The following is a 15,174-nucleotide window of genomic DNA, read 5'->3' on the forward strand; positions in this document are numbered from 1 at the left end:
TGACACCTGTGACCTCTGCCGTGGGTAGGTTCAGGGCTCTAGTAGCAGGAGAGGATCCTGAATCCTGTTGCTGTGCTGAAGAGATCTTTGCACACACAACCTACAGGGTTCAAGCCCTCTAGGCTGAGGTGTCAACAAAAATGACAAAGGGACCTTGTCTGTCACCAGAATGGACAGGATCCCATCCAGGATGCCCGTATCCCCCAAGCTAAGCAAAGGGCAGCCCAGATCCTGTACCACCTGCTTGGGATATCATTGCCCACAGAGCTAGTCCCCACTGGGGTGGAATTAGATTTGGAACAATGAGAGAGGTCGGTCTGAGCATAAAGGATTCATATTCTATCAGTTCTCAGACCTCTCGGACATTTCCTGTCCACCTCCTATTTGTTATACACACTGCACACCTTCAAATCCTAGGAAGTCAACTATTAGGACATTTTTCTGCTCCTCAGTTTTGGGGGCAGAGGTCTTGTCCAGTAGAAATCTAGCCCTTCTGTCCTGAGACCACTGGATGGTGTAAACCTAGTAGCAAAGTAGTAACTGCAGACTAGAACCAAACCCAAAATTTTGGGCTAATGCTGTGAGAGTTTAGGATTGGAAAGGGCACCTCAGCTCAGGCCGATCTGTAAAGGCATACCTTTCCCCTCACCCACTATGGGAGAAGGATAAGGATTTTCTCAGACCCCTCAGGTTTCCTGGCTAAACTGGGCACACACAGAGCTGGATGTGCTGTTTGTCAGGGCAGCATATTCAGATTTCAGTGGGACTGGTCTCCAGCTGCTATGTTTGGGGAAGTTTGGGTTGGGGAGAGGTAGATGCCTGCTGCCTCTTAAACCATCCTGTATAAAATCTGCAATACAGCTTCTTCCATGTATCTGTACCTGAAATGTCTGCAATAAAGAGGTGTTTGTAAACTATGGTTTCTTTCTTTATAACCCAGAGGAAGCCCCGTGGGACAAGGGATACTGTCCAGTAGGAAACAATGACTGACCTTTATGGTGGGACTATCTCCCCTGCCCTTGTAATTCCTGTACTTAATGACCTCGTGGGTCCCCTCAGGCCTTGGGTTATTCCAACCCATTTCCCAAAGGGGACACAGGCCTCTGTCAATTGAGTTTATCCTGGGGGCTTGAGGAGCTCCACCCTGGGCGGTGGAGTTAATCCTGTCCTAGGCTTATCTAGACTTCATTTAGAGTAGACAGGAACTAGACTCGTCCCAGGGTGTCCTGGGACGAGTAGGGTTACCAGCCCGGTAATTGTACGTGGACTTTTGCTGCCCTTCAGTCTAACACAACTCCGACCTCACTGGCACTGGGTGGAGGTTGCAAAGGGTGAAGCTAGGCATTCTCCCCTACCCCGGAACCTTTTTTCTTTCGTCCTCGCAGGTTCCGGGAGCGGAGGCTTTTGGGGGCCGGAAGTGGAGGCGGTTGGTGGGGTTGGCGGGGCTCTGGACGCTGCACGGGCGGCGGTTTAGGAGCTGCGGGTGGACTGAGCGTAGTTACCGGCGCCCAGCTCTCTGCCCCATCGGGGCTGGGCGGTGCGCGGCGGCAGCGGAACGAACGCCGTCCGGGCGGAGCGCCTGCGGCTGGGCCCATGGCCTCTTGCGCGAGCATCGACATCGAGGACGCCACGCAGCACCTGCGGGACATCCTCAAGCTGGACCGGCCCGCGGGGGGTGAGCGGGGATAGCGCGGGTGGGCCCTCCGCAAGCAGGGGAGTAGGTAGCGTGGATCTGAACCATTCTCAGAGCCCGCAGTTCCTCTAGGTCCTTTAGGCCGATGAGGGCAGACCAAGTTAAAATCCCTAAGCGTACCGGGCGACTGGTGCAGACCCCTGGGTATGACCCCTCCCCATCCTGACGCCAGATTATCTCGTCTCATCCTTGAGAGTCTCAGCTGAAGGTGAGGTCCCTTCTTTGAACCGAGGCGCCCCTCTGGTTTTCTGGCCACAAAGACTGGTATTCTTGGTACTGGCCCAGCGCCCCTAGCCTTTCGCGGTGGATCAGAGGCCTACAGTTAAGCGCTGTGCTGAAGAAGCTCTGGTCATTCTCTACAACTTGCTCTTCCCTCTGGAATGCGACTCTAGGCCTGCCTTTGTTCTGAAATCTATTTTTTGGAGGAAGGTGGCCAGCCCCAATTCCTTGTTCTTTCTGTGATGAAGGCAAATCACAGATTGCACAACCTTGATTGGATTAGGTTTCGAACATCTGCAAGCCTAGCTTGTTCCAGTGCATTCAAATATCACTAGTGATACTTGTGAAGCTCCCTTGATTACCAAGAGCCCCGGAACAGAGCTAACAGGGTTGCAATAAAATGTTGTCATTGTAAAAGAGTACTGTTTTGGTACTGTTATGGAAATAGGGTGGAGGGAGAATGGAGCTGGAGATGCAGAGGGCAAATCTGAGAGAGGAGACTGTTTAGGCTAGGTCTCATAATAAGGACAGATCTTGGGTATCAGGAAGCCACATGTTACAAAAAGTTGTAGTGGTGAAAGGACTGGCTTGAGATGGTGGTATGGGTGTGTGGAGGCCGCATTGAGAATTGGTGTTTATACTTTTTGGATGGCCCAGTCTGGCTGCTTCTGGAAGCAGGCACTGGTGGTTAGCTCCAGGTGGGTTTAGGTAACTCATACTCTGCGGAAATCTATTTGCTGCCTGAGACCATTGGGCCCTTTGACCCATACTTTGTGTGCTCCCTTTCCTCATGAGTGTAGCTTGTGCCTCAAATGCCCATATCATCTGCTGAGCAGACTACACTCCACAGAGATTTGGTAGAGCTTGGCATGACCAACCACATACAGCCTGAGCCTCCAGTTTATCTTCATGGTAGGCTGCCTGAAAGGGAGAGTGATCACCTTTTCCCTGAGCAGCTATGGTGGCTCTGAACCTTGTGAAGTGACCTGGAGGCTTTCCTCATAACTCCATTGTTTATTGATTGGCACTTGATTTTCATTTGCCAAGTAGCTCTTGCTTGTCTCCTCCCCACGAAGGACCAAGTCATACCTCATACTGTTTTGTAACTGGAAATTTGCTATGTTCCTGAAGGCCCAGTCACCTTGCTTCCTGGGAGTTTTGGCAGTGGTGTATAAGCCAGTGAGAGTGCTCAAAAACCAGCCAGTGCAAACAGTTAAGATCTTGTCTTTCCTAACACCATGCTTCACCCTATAGTTTCTTTCCTTTTTGTTCAGCTCCTTCGTGTACATTTCCCCAGAGTTTACCTGTCTGAGATGACTTCAGAGCGATTTCTGTTTGGGACAGGACCCTTGCTTTCTTACTGCCACATTTATTCAGGCCTTAGGAGCCCTTCTCTCCAAACCCTGCCACTGCTTTGGTAATAGGCCCTGGTTATCTGTCACCAGATTCTTAGTTTGTATGCTGCCTTGAAGCAGCCAACCTACTGGTCGAAGCTGACCGTGTCACCTTTTCCTTTAAAATTCTTTTGTGGGGTTAACTTAGTAGTAGAGTACTGGCCTAGCATGTACAAGGCCCTGGGTTCTATTCCCAGCACCTCTAAAAAAGAAGAAAAAAAAATTGTGGTTCTCATTGTCCACAGGGAGTGTCTAAGCACCCCAGTGTCATACCTGAGGCCTCTGCAGCCTTGTTTTCCCTCCATTTTCCTGCTTTTCTTTTGTTGTGATTACAGTGATTATAATAGTGAAGGTGAGGTCCCTTCTTTGAATTGAGGTGCCCCAACCACATTGAACTCTCATCTCCTAGGTTGAGAGGTGAGGACACAAGCTAAGGGCTTTACCTGGGTGCCCAGTATAGAATGGAAGTAGGCTCATTCCCAAGGAGGGAGGTGAGCAAGGGAAGCTGTGGGACTGAGAACAATGGACCAGGCAAAGCTGGTCATCTGGGACTAGAAATCTTTACCAGGTGGCCTTTGCCATGCTCTCTCTCAAGTGTTCCTCTTGGAACACCTAGGCTGACCCCGGCCTGATATTACCTAGCTTCACACATGCTAGATAGGCACTCTACTACTGAGCTATACCTTCAGCCCCATCAGAGGATCTTTAATGGCATGTATCCCTCCTCCAGATGGAAGAACCTCATGTTCATCCTTGGTCCTTATATCAGCATTTATAGAATGAAATATGAACAAAGGGCCCTCCTCCCCATGGACATACTATGTTCAGTTTTTTTTTCCTAGAGCACCTCATGGTCCAGAAGGAAGTTCTATTGTAAGAGGGGCTAGTTGAAATGTGTAACAACCTTATCAGGGTGTCTCTCTTTCCCCAGGCCCCAGTGCAGAGAGCCAGCGGTCATCTAGTGCCTATAATGGGGACCTCAATGGGCTCCTGGTACCAGACCCCCTCTGCTCAGGTGATGGTACCTCAACAAGTAAGCCTGGTCTGCGGATCATACCACCCATTAACCTTCAAGAGAAACAGGTCATGTAAGTAGCCGAGAGATGGCAAATGTGCTGATGGTACTTTGGGGACATCTGCTAAATGAGGGCAAGAGGTGCCAGCAGCCTCTGCTGGATGACCTGGGACAGAGCACTCAACCACATTGAACTCTCATCTCCTGGGTTGAGAGGTGAGGACACAAGCTAAGGGCTTTACCTGGGTGCCCAGTATAGAATGGAAGTAGGCTCATTCTCAAGGAGGGAGGTGAGCAAGGGAAGCTGTGGGTCTGAGAACAATGGACCAGGCCAAGCTGGTCATCTGGGACTAGAAATCTTTACCAGGTGGCTGTGTCTTCTCCTTTTCTAATCTTGCTGTTAAGGTATACCAGACATATGTAACCCTTCCATTAAGCTTTTGGGTGAATAAAACAAAGTTCGTGCACCCCTCTCTCCAGCTGCCTTTCTGGAGATGACAGCTCCACCTGCATTGGGATTTTGGCCAAGGAGGTAGAGATTGTGGCCAGCAGTGACTCCAGCATTTCAAGCAAGGCACGGGGGAGCAACAAGGTAGGTACCAGGATACTGTGGCACATATAATGTATGGAGACACACCCAGCCTCTCCCTTCTCTCCCATGAGTCCAGTTCCTGTTGGTACCACCCTGACAAACAGCATGCCTCTATTTCAGGGAGCCAGGCTTTGCTGTCAAACCTCTGTGGGAATCTGGCTCAGGAGATTTGTGTGAATGACTGGGTTTTCATCTGTGTCCTCTCCATCCCCAGAGTTGTTGAGATTGCTGAGGATCAGAGTTGCTTCAGCTCTCAGTTTCTTTGACTTTTCCTCACTCTGGGTTTTCAGGTGAAAATCCAGCCTGTTGCCAAGTACGACTGGGAGCAGAAATACTACTATGGCAACCTAATTGCTGTGTCCAACTCTTTCTTAGCCTATGCCATTCGTGGTGAGTAGGGGCTCTGGGTTGTAGGAAGTATTCTGCTGGAAGCTCCAATTTGGGACCACTCAGACCTTAGGATACATTGGGAGGCTTCACTGGACTGCCCTAATCTCTGTCAGGCCTGGTGGAGCTGGGTAGCCAGGCTTGAGATGGTGGCAGTGAGGCAGGCAAGGGCAGAATTTCTGTACTGTTTGTTGCCTAGACCTAGATGTTTGCTCATGGCCCCCTGCTCTCTTGATTACAGCTGCCAACAATGGCTCAGCAATGGTGCGAGTGATCAGTGTCAGCACTTCAGAGCGGACCCTACTTAAGGGCTTCACAGGCAGTGTGGCTGATCTGGCCTTTGCACACCTCAACTCTCCACAGCTGGCTTGCCTGGATGAGGCAGGCAATCTGTTTGTGTGGCGCTTGGCTCTGATTAACAGCAAAATTCAGTATCCATTCCCAGGCATGGGGGCTGATGAAGAGTGGGCAAAGTGGGGGTTGCCAGGCATATTTAATCATCTATGTGTCTAGCCCTTAACATCCTGCTCAGAGAAGAGATCTTGGTCCATATCCGGCAGCCAGAGGGCACGCCACTGAACCACTTCCGAAGGATCATCTGGTGCCCCTTTATTCCTGAGGAAAGTGAGGACTGCTGTGAGGAGAGTAGCCCAACAGTGGCCCTGCTGCATGAAGACCGGGTGAGGGGGTCAGACATGGTGGAGAAGGTGAAAGCAGCCATATTGTATGAATGGGTTGAACACTCACCTCCTTGTACCTCCAGGCTGAGGTGTGGGACCTGGACATGCTCCGCTCCAGCCACAGCACGTGGCCTGTTGATGTCAGCCAAATCAAGCAGGGGTTCATTGTGGTAAAAGGCCACAGCACGGTAGGCCTACAGCTGATTGCTTCCTTGTCCTCCTCCTCTTCCACATTCTCCTCATCTATTTCCCATATTCACAGCTGTCCAGATAGCTTTACCAGCATTATGCCCATGGGGACTTAGCATAAAGTAGTTCTTATCTATGGAACTCATTCTTAACCTAGTTGTACCCTGCAGGTCTGGACTTCTCTGTAGCGCCCCCCATTCAGTCAGTCACAAAACATGTGAATCCACAGGGGTCAATCCAGTTTCCTACCATCTTCATTTGGGAGGGTCTCGTTTCCACCTTGGTCAAATAGCAAAGCCCTTTGGCTTCTTCCCAGTGTCTAAGTGAAGGAGCCCTCTCTCCTGACGGGACTGTCCTAGCTACTGCAAGTCATGATGGCTATGTCAAGTTCTGGCAGATCTACATTGAGGGGCAGGATGAGCCACGGTAAGGCAAAGCCTGAGGGACCAGGACCCCCTTTGCCTTAGGAACAGGAACAAATCACTCATTCAGGTCCCTCATCTGCCTGCCTTCAGGTGTCTACATGAGTGGAAGCCTCATGATGGGCGGCCCCTCTCCTGCCTCCTATTCTGTGACAATCATAAGAAACAGGACCCTGAGTGAGTGAGTGGGATACAAGCATGTGGTGGGCTAGACCATGAACTCCCACCCAGTTGGAGACCCAGCCAACCACTTGTGCTTTGTGGGTTTGTAGGGTCCCATTCTGGAGGTTCCTCATTACTGGTGCTGACCAGAATCGGGAGTTGAAGATGTGGTGCACAGTGTCCTGGACCTGCCTACAGACCATTCGGTAAGCAGGACTTGGGCAGGGAGCAGGCAGAGGTGGCAGGGTGGGAATGTGCCTTCTGTGAATTCTCAGTCTTACCTAGCCTGTTTCTTGGCTTCCTAGCTTCTCCCCAGATATCTTCAGCTCAGTGAGTGTGCCCCCCAGTCTCAAAGTTTGCTTAGACCTCTCAGCAGAATACTTGATTCTCAGTGATGTACAACGAAAGGTAGGCTGTCATGGGAGCACTCTGGGCAGAGCCAGTATCACTGGGAAGGACTGAAGGGACTCATAGTTTCTAAAGCTCAGTTTGGAATGTGGCACCCATGCAGGTCCTATATGTGATGGAGCTGCTGCAGAACCAGGAGGAAGGCCGTGCCTGCTTCAGCTCCATTTCAGAGTTCCTGCTTACCCACCCTGTGCTGAGCTTTGGCATCCAGGTTGTGAGTCGTTGCCGGCTGCGGCACACTGAAGTGCTGCCTGCTGAGGAGGAAAATGATAGCCTGGGGGCTGGTGAGCTGCTCCAGAGTCAGGCCTGGTATTGGTGTGTGGGGTGGTACTGAGGTGCAGAGCTGGCTAGCAGCTTAAGGTATCCAATCTGTCCTTTTAGAGGGTTCTCATGGAGCTGGTACCATGGAGTCTGCAGCTGGTGTACTCATCAAGCTCTTTTGTGTGCATACTAAGTGAGTGTGTCAGGAAGTCCCATCCAGGCCCTGCCTGTGTTCCTCCCCATTCCACTGACCTTGGCCCCTTTGAGCACTCTGTTCTCCCCCATGCCCTTTTCTTGCAGGGCCTTGCAAGATGTACAGATCCGTTTCCAGCCACAGCTGAACCCTGATGTGGTGGCCCCACTCCCCACTCACACTGCCCATGAGGACTTTGGTGAGTTAGAAGTGAGAGAAACAGGTTGGACTGACAATGGTGTGAGATCTGACTCAAGTGGCAGCTTTCCCCACAGCCTTTGGAGAGTCTCGGCCTGAACTGGGCTCTGAGGGCCTGGGATCAACCACTCACGGCTCCCAGCCTGACCTCCGACGCATTGTGGAGCTGCCTGCACCTGCTGACTTCCTCACCCTGAGCAGTGAAACCAAACCCAAGTTGATGACACCTGATGCCTTTATGACACCCACTGCCTCCTTGCAGCAGGTAGCTCCCTTAAGTAGGGGGAGTGGGAATGCCCCACTCAGGCCATAGTGCTTATTCTCTGCATCTCTCCAGATCACTGCATCCCCTAGCAGCAGCAGCAGCAGCAGCAGCAGCAGCAGCAGCAGCAGCAGCAGCTCTCTTACAGCTGTGTCTGCTGTGAGTAGCACCTCAGCTGTGGATCCCTCCTTGCCCAGGTGAGGTAAAGGTCAGAGTTGGGGAATGGTAGGGGCTAGTGCCAGGTGATGCCAAGCTCTGACTGCTGATGCCTTGGCCTTCCCACCACCAGGCCACCTGAAGAGTTGACCTTGAGCCCCAAATTGCAGCTGGATGGCAGTCTGACAATGAGCAACAGCAGCAGCCTGCAGGCAAGCCCACGCAGCCTCTTGCCCAGCCTGCTCCCAGGCCCAGGCGATAAATTGACTCCCAAAGGGCCCGGGCAGGTGTGTGTGCATGTATGTGAAGTGCTGGGTAACTGGTGGTTGGCTGCAGGGGAAGTTGGCAGTCTCTTCCTGCACCCTTTCTTTGCTGACTTGTTCTGACTCAGGTGCTCCATGTTCCCTCAGGGGTCATATCAGTCTTCCATGTTCCCTGGAGGCTATCTTCTCAGTTTCTCCATCCCCACTTCCTTTCTTGGGCTGTAGCCCTGTTTTTCACCTGCATCTCCCTTCCCAGCTGTCCCATCTTATCACTACTGATTCCAGTGCCTCCTGACTGTGGTCCCCTACCTCCTATCACTTAAACCCACATTTTTCACTCACTTCAGGTATCTGCTACTGCCTCTGCACTGTCCCTGGAGTTACAGGAAGTGGAGCCTTTGGGGCTACCCCAGGCCTCCCCCAGTCGTACCCGCTCCCCTGATGTTATCTCCTCAGCTTCTACTGCCCTGTCCCAGGATATTCCTGAGATCGCATCTGAGGCCCTGTCACGTGGCTTTGGCTCCTCGGCTTCTGAGGGCCTTGAGCCAGACAGTATGGCCTCAGCTGCCTCAGCACTACACCTACTATCCCCACGGCCCCGGCCAGGACCCGAGCTTGGCCCCCAACTTGGCCTGGATGGAGGCCCTGGGGATGGGGATCGACATAGTACCCCCTCACTCCTGGAAGCAGCCTTGACCCAGGAGGCTGCCCCTGCTGACAGTCAGGTCTGGCCTACGGCACCTGACATTACTCGGGAGACCTGTAGTACCCTGGCAGAGAGGTGAGGAGCTTAGAAGAGAGAAAGTATGTTTGTGGGAGGGACCTCAGGAAGAATCATCCACTGCTGAGTCCACCTGTCCCTTCAGCCCTAGAAATGGCCTCCAGGAAAAGCATAAAAGCTTGGCCTTCCACCGACCACCTTATCACCTGCTACAGCAACATGATAGCCAGGACACCAGTGCTGAACAAAGGTGGGTGTCACCCTGTACTATTCTTCCAACAAGGGAGAACTAGCAGGTGGATAGGTGCTTAACCCCTCCTTCCCCTTCCCATAGTGACCATGATGATGAGGTAGCCAGTCTTGCTGCTGCCTCAGGAGGCTTTGGCACCAAAATTCCTACTCCCCGCCTGCCTGCCAAGGACTGGAAGACCAAGGGATCACCTCGGACCTCACCCAAGATCAAGAGAAAAAGCAAGAAGGATGATGGGTAAGAAGAGTCCTTGGGCTAGGGAGAGGGGTGGTCTCTAGGCTGCCTGATGTGGCCTGAGGTACTTCTTGCCTATGGCAGGGATTCAGCCATGGGATCCCGGCTCACAGAGCACCAGGTAAGTAAAGGAGCTCTTCCCACCCATTGGAACCCATCCTTTAAGGGCTCTGGGCTATTTCCCTGGTCTGGTGGGTAGGGATAGGTGGGGCAGGCATCATGTGATTCTCAGTGATACTGGCAGGTGGCAGAGCCTCCTGAAGACTGGCCAGCACTAATTTGGCAGCAGCAGAGAGAATTGGTAGAGCTTCGTCACAGCCAAGAAGAGCTGCTGCAGCGTCTGTGTGCCCAACTCGAAGGCCTGCAGAACACTGTCACAGGCCATGTAGAACGTGCCCTTGAGATCCGGCATGAGCAGGAACGTATCCTTGAGGGTGATGGCACAGCATAGTATAGAAGAGGGGTAGCCTTCTTAGCTTGGGAAGGGATATGCTCCGGGATTGTTCCTTAGCTACAGTGCAGAACGGCGTCTAGAGAGGGCACTGGCTGAGGGGCAGCAGCGGGGTGGGCAACTGCAGGAGCAGCTGACACAACAGCTGTCCCAAGCACTATCTTCTGCTTTGGCTGGGCGGTTGGAACGTAGCATACGAGATGAGATTAAAAAAACAGTTCCTCCATGTAAGTTTTGCTTGAAGATTTCTTTTGGGTGGGCCAGGTGGGAATAGGTGAACCTGTCAGACTTAATCTCCTGATTCCACCTTCCTCTTCTTTCCCTGCCCCAGGTGTCTCCAGGAGTCTAGAGCCTGTAGCAGGCCAGCTGAGCAATTCAGTGGCTACCAAGCTCACAGCTGTAGAGGGCAGCATGAAAGAGAACATCTCCAAGCTACTCAAGTCCAAGGTGCTATAGGGCCCAAGATTGGGGTGGTGGCTAGTTCCGACCAGGTTGGGCTCAGGCTTTCAATTTGGCCTCTCCCTGTACCTCAGAATTTGACAGATGCTATCGCCCGAGCAGCTGCAGACACATTACAGGGGCCAATGCAGGCTGCCTACCGTGAAGCCTTCCAGAGCGTGGTACTGCCTGCCTTCGAAAAGAGCTGCCAGGCCATGTTCCAGCAAATCAATGATAGCTTCCGGCTGGGCACACAGGAATGTAAGTGGGGTTGTATAACCCAGCGTAGGAGGGGCGTCTATTCACTCCTTCATCCCTCTTATGATCCCCATGGTCGCCTCTCAGACTTGCAACAGCTAGAGAGCCACATGAAGAGCCGGAAGGCACGGGAACAGGAGGCCAGAGAGCCTGTGCTTGCCCAGCTTCGGGGCCTGATCAGCACACTGCAGAGTGCCACTGAGCAAATGGCAGCCACTGTATCTAGCAGTGTTCGGGCTGAAGTACAGCACCAGCTGCACGTGGCTGTGGGCAGGTATGTAGGCAGGGCTTTGGGCAAGGTGGGGTGTTTGGGATTGGCCAGACTTTGCTTCCTGTCCACCTCTGTCTCCCTTCCCTTTTCAGCCTGCAGGAGTCAATTTTAGCACAGGTACAGCGCATTGTTAAGGGTGAGGTGAGTGTGGCGCTCAAGGAACAGCAGGCTGCCGTCACCTCCAGTATCATGCAGGCCATGCGTTCAGCTGCTGGCACACCTGTCCCCTCTGCCCACCTCGACTGCCAGGCCCAGCAAGCCCATATTTTGCAACTCTTGCAGCAGGGCCACCTCAATCAGGCCTTCCAGCAGGTATGACAGCATTTGGCCCTAGTAAGGTTCAGGTGTCTTCTGACAAGACCTACACACCACACATTCCATTCCCTCCACCAAGCTGTGGGCTGTCTGACAGACTTTTTCATTCTCTTTGACCTCCAAGCCATTGCCTGTGCCATTCTTTTGTTCAGGATCCCTTTTTTCCTATTTCAGCTCACCTTGCCTTATAACCATTTTTCTAAGGAACCTTTCTTTTCTTTTCTTTTTTTTTTTTTTAAATATTTTTTAGTTGTTGATGGATCTTTATTTTATTTATTTGTATGTGGAGCTGAGAATTGAACCCAGTGCCTCACGCATGCTAGGCAAGCACGTTACCACTGAGCCACAACCCCAGCCGTTCTCAGGAAACTTTCTTTCTAATCTTTTTATTGATAGGGTAAAATACAGCCCTCCCGTTCTCTGGGTCCCTGAGTATCCTCCTCTGGAGCCCTTAGCACCCAACTCTGTGGTTCTCCTCCCCCAAGCCACACACCACAGACAAGCAGGCATTCTATTCTAATACTAGCCATAAATGCTGCTGCCCTGTTCTGCCCCCAGGCGCTGACAGCTGCTGACCTGAACCTGGTGCTGTATGTGTGTGAAACCGTGGACCCAGCCCAGGTTTTTGGGCAGCCGCCTTGCCCACTCTCCCAGCCTGTGCTCCTTTCCCTCATCCAGCAGCTGGCATCTGACCTTGGCACTAGAACTGACCTCAAACTCAGGTACCTGAGTATGTGCAGTAAGAGAGTAGGAGATAAGCTGATAGTGGGGGTGAGAAGGGAAGCAGAAACACCCACTCATGCCTGATTCCCTTCCCTAATTGTCTCCACTCATTTCCCCCATCCTCATTCATTGTAAGGTTTAGACTTCCCTTATCATCTATCCCTCTGGGCTTCAGTGCCACCAGGGGGCACTCCTGTCTACTGGCACCCACCTGTAGCCTGTGCTTTTCCCCCCATTCTCAGCTACCTGGAAGAGGCTGTGATGCACCTGGACCACAGTGACCCCATCACTCGAGACCACATGGGCTCCGTCATGGCTCAAGTGCGCCAGAAGCTATTTCAGTTTCTGCAGGCTGAGCCACACAACTCACTGGGCAAAGCAGCCCGGCGTCTTAGCCTAATGCTGCATGGCCTTGTTACCCCCAGCCTCCCTTAGCAGCTAAGCCTGCCTTGTGTAGGGGTGGGTTCCACTGAAGACCAGTAGACAGGCGTCAGCCAAGATTGGGGTCACATCTGCTATTTACTTGCTCAGGCCTCCACCTCTAGTATTTGGGGACTGGGGATGCAGGGTATACTGGCCGTGGTCTACAGATTGTGGTAATCAGTAGGGTAAGGCTGGGCCCAGGGCAGGTATTGTGCCTTCTTGGGTTCTGCCATTCCTGGAGCATGACCCCAAGATCGTGACACCACTTGAGTTGAATTTTCCATGTTCCTTTTTACCTCTGATTTGGATCTTTTTGTTTTTGAAAAACATTGAGAAATTCAATTAAATGCTTTTGGAATAAAATCTTATGTGTGTGGTTTTGGTGTGTCTTTGGTGTGACTGATGACTGCCCTTTCTCCCTTTGGGGAGATCTAAGTCAGCCCATCCCTGGGGCCTGGAAATCTGTTCTCATCAACTCCACTGCCTTCTCAGAGCTCCCCTCCAACTCCCAGGGCAAGGGTCCTCAGACCATCTCAGCACGAACCTGGGCCTCTCAGGGCACATCGACTCTCTGGGGGCACCTCTTCACCCTTCTGCCAATCTGGGCGCTGGGGGCGGAGCCAACAGCCTGCTTCGAGCCCTGCCCATTCCTAGCTTCCATCCAATCATGGTCCCTCCCTCCGTGGGCTGGGCCGGCCGGCTGCATTCCAAGCTGCTAGCTTGCACTAGGCTCTTAGCCAGGGACCATGCGCTGCTGCTGCTGCTACCGCCGCTGCTGTCAGCGGCTGCCTGATGCCCTGAAGCTGTTGCTTTTGCTGCCACTCGGTGAGTGCGGGAGCCCTGGACCCAGACCAGCCCTGGACCCAAGTCCTCTTGCTGGTCTCCCATCAGGCTGGGTATAGAGTGTGGGAGCTGGGAGTACTACTTTCCTGGTGCCAGGTGCCAGGGTGGATAGGTGTTCTGAGGGCCCCAGGAAAGTGTGAATGGTTTCATGATGGAAAGTGAGGAACAAATTGAGCCCCAGCTGTGGGGGGAAGGACCTTGAAATTCTGAAGTTCCTCTTCTGATAAAGGGAACCCATTACCTTTGGCAGGACTCCTAGACTAGCCTTGGGATTCCTGAAGTTCTCTGAGGGTCTGGCCTGGATCCCTATCCCTGGCTATGTTGCCCAATCTCATCTGAAACACTTATCTTTGGTGTGAGGTGGGAGGGTCATGCAAAGCGTTTGAAGGATGCAGAGATAGTGCCCCACCTGCCTCTAGACCCCAATCCCTCCATTCTCTCCTGACTTCTTCCCTTAAACCATCTTCACTTCACCTAGAGCCCCAAGAGCTCAGGAGGAACCCAATTCTGGGATACACAGTTCCTGCTTCTGCATCTTGGTCTAGGTCCTGCCTTGAAGGCAGTTGATCCCTAGACATGCCCCTCAGCTCCCAGGGGTGCTCTTTTCTCGCTGAGTCATGTCCCTAGAGCCCTCCCAAGGTAAACAAGCCCCTGGGGGCAGGTGGGGAATGGCCTGGCTTATTCTGTCAACCATTCTTCACCCCCTCTCCCCAGTCCTTTTACCCCTACTAGCAGCAGCCACAGAGGCTCCAAACCGCTGTGACTCCATATATCAAGGCTTTGCCGAGTGTCTCATCCGCTTGGGGGACAGCATGGGCCGCGCAGGCGAGCTGGAGACTGTCTGCAGGTACCAGCAGGTGGGAGGCAGAGGGCAGGTGGGAGGCATAGCCCTATCCGCGCCACCCTTGGAGCTGAACTTCCTTCCCATTCCAAAGCCTCACCCCAACCTAACCCCTCAATCCCATTTCCTAACAGGTCCTGGAATGACTTCCATGCCTGCGCCTCTCGGGTCCTGTCAGGCTGCCCAGAGGAGGCAGCTGCCGTGTGGGAGTCTCTGCAGCAAGAAGCTCGCCGGGCCCCACATCCTGATAACTTGCATACATTGTGTGGTGCCCCGGTGCGTGTCTGGGAACGCGGCACTGGCCCAGAGACCAACCAAGAAACACTACGGGCTACAGCAGCTTCACCCGCTGGGGCCCCTGCGCCCCTGCTGCTGGTTGCTGTTCTGGTGCTCGCCTATCTCCTGGGGCCTCTGGCCTAGCCAGTCGGGTCAAGTAGCAGCGCCCATGCCTCCAACCCTGCGCTGGCAGTCGCCGTCTGGGCTCTGCAGAGCGCACACGGCTTTCATTAAAGGTATTTATATTTGCACTAAGCTCCTTCCTTTCTCGCAGCTGCGACTCACTTGATTGGGAAAGGAGGCCCCAGAAACTGATCCCCAGCACAGGATGGGCTTGGCCAAAGGCTGCCACAGGGGACTCCTTAGGAACATACATTTCCCCCAGCGCAGAGCTTTCCATTACACTAATCTCAAGAGCTCTGGTTGAGACCGGAGATCTGCCGGAATGCGAGGTTGTTCTCTGCGTTTTGGGGCTTGCTTGGTGGGGGACCAGATGAGGTCTGGCAGACCGAAGTTCTAAGATCCACACTTCTAATCCTGCATACCCCTTCTATTCTGTCCCCTTGGGAAGGGGTGAGGTAGTGTTTGCCCTTGGCCTCACCCCAGCTGCCCAGGCTCCTTTCAGCTTCCAAGCTC

General features: G+C 52.9%; 2 protein-coding genes across 3 annotated transcripts; both read left to right on the forward strand.

Moving 5' to 3' along the window:
- The first annotated feature begins 1,412 nt into the window (after positions 1–1,412).
- On the forward strand, positions 1,413–12,946 carry EDC4 (enhancer of mRNA decapping 4). Its single transcript, XM_081274994.1, has 29 exons — positions 1,413–1,675; positions 4,238–4,394; positions 4,802–4,913; positions 5,204–5,303; positions 5,542–5,731; positions 5,833–5,980; positions 6,064–6,168; positions 6,486–6,595; positions 6,685–6,768; positions 6,864–6,959; positions 7,059–7,161; positions 7,265–7,445; positions 7,543–7,615; positions 7,723–7,814; positions 7,891–8,078; positions 8,151–8,272; positions 8,365–8,518; positions 8,842–9,275; positions 9,361–9,465; positions 9,550–9,702; positions 9,784–9,820; positions 9,944–10,121; positions 10,222–10,377; positions 10,482–10,597; positions 10,684–10,849; positions 10,934–11,120; positions 11,210–11,429; positions 11,991–12,154; positions 12,398–12,946. Exons 1-29 carry the CDS (start codon positions 1,594–1,596, stop codon positions 12,588–12,590), a joined length of 4,206 nt encoding a protein of 1,401 aa, XP_081131120.1. The 5' UTR covers positions 1,413–1,593; the 3' UTR covers positions 12,591–12,946.
- Positions 12,947–13,066: 120 nt separating this feature from the next.
- Positions 13,067–14,781, forward strand: NRN1L (neuritin 1 like). Of its 2 annotated transcripts, XM_081275008.1 has the most exons (3): positions 13,067–13,403; positions 14,136–14,268; positions 14,397–14,781. In XM_081275008.1, the coding sequence occupies exons 1-3, from the start codon at positions 13,325–13,327 to the stop codon at positions 14,680–14,682; spliced, it is 498 nt and encodes a 165-aa protein (XP_081131134.1). In that variant the 5' UTR covers positions 13,067–13,324; the 3' UTR covers positions 14,683–14,781. The 2 variants fall into 2 exon arrangements, with proteins under 2 accessions (XP_081131134.1, XP_081131133.1); XM_081275007.1 differs by lacking the exon at positions 13,067–13,403 and having other exon boundaries at positions 13,496–14,268.
- Positions 14,782–15,174: the final 393 nt, after the last annotated feature.

Source organism: Spermophilus citellus, assembly GCF_964194105.1.
Source record: "Spermophilus citellus genome assembly, chromosome: 18".
NCBI lineage: Eukaryota > Metazoa > Chordata > Mammalia > Rodentia > Sciuridae > Spermophilus > Spermophilus citellus.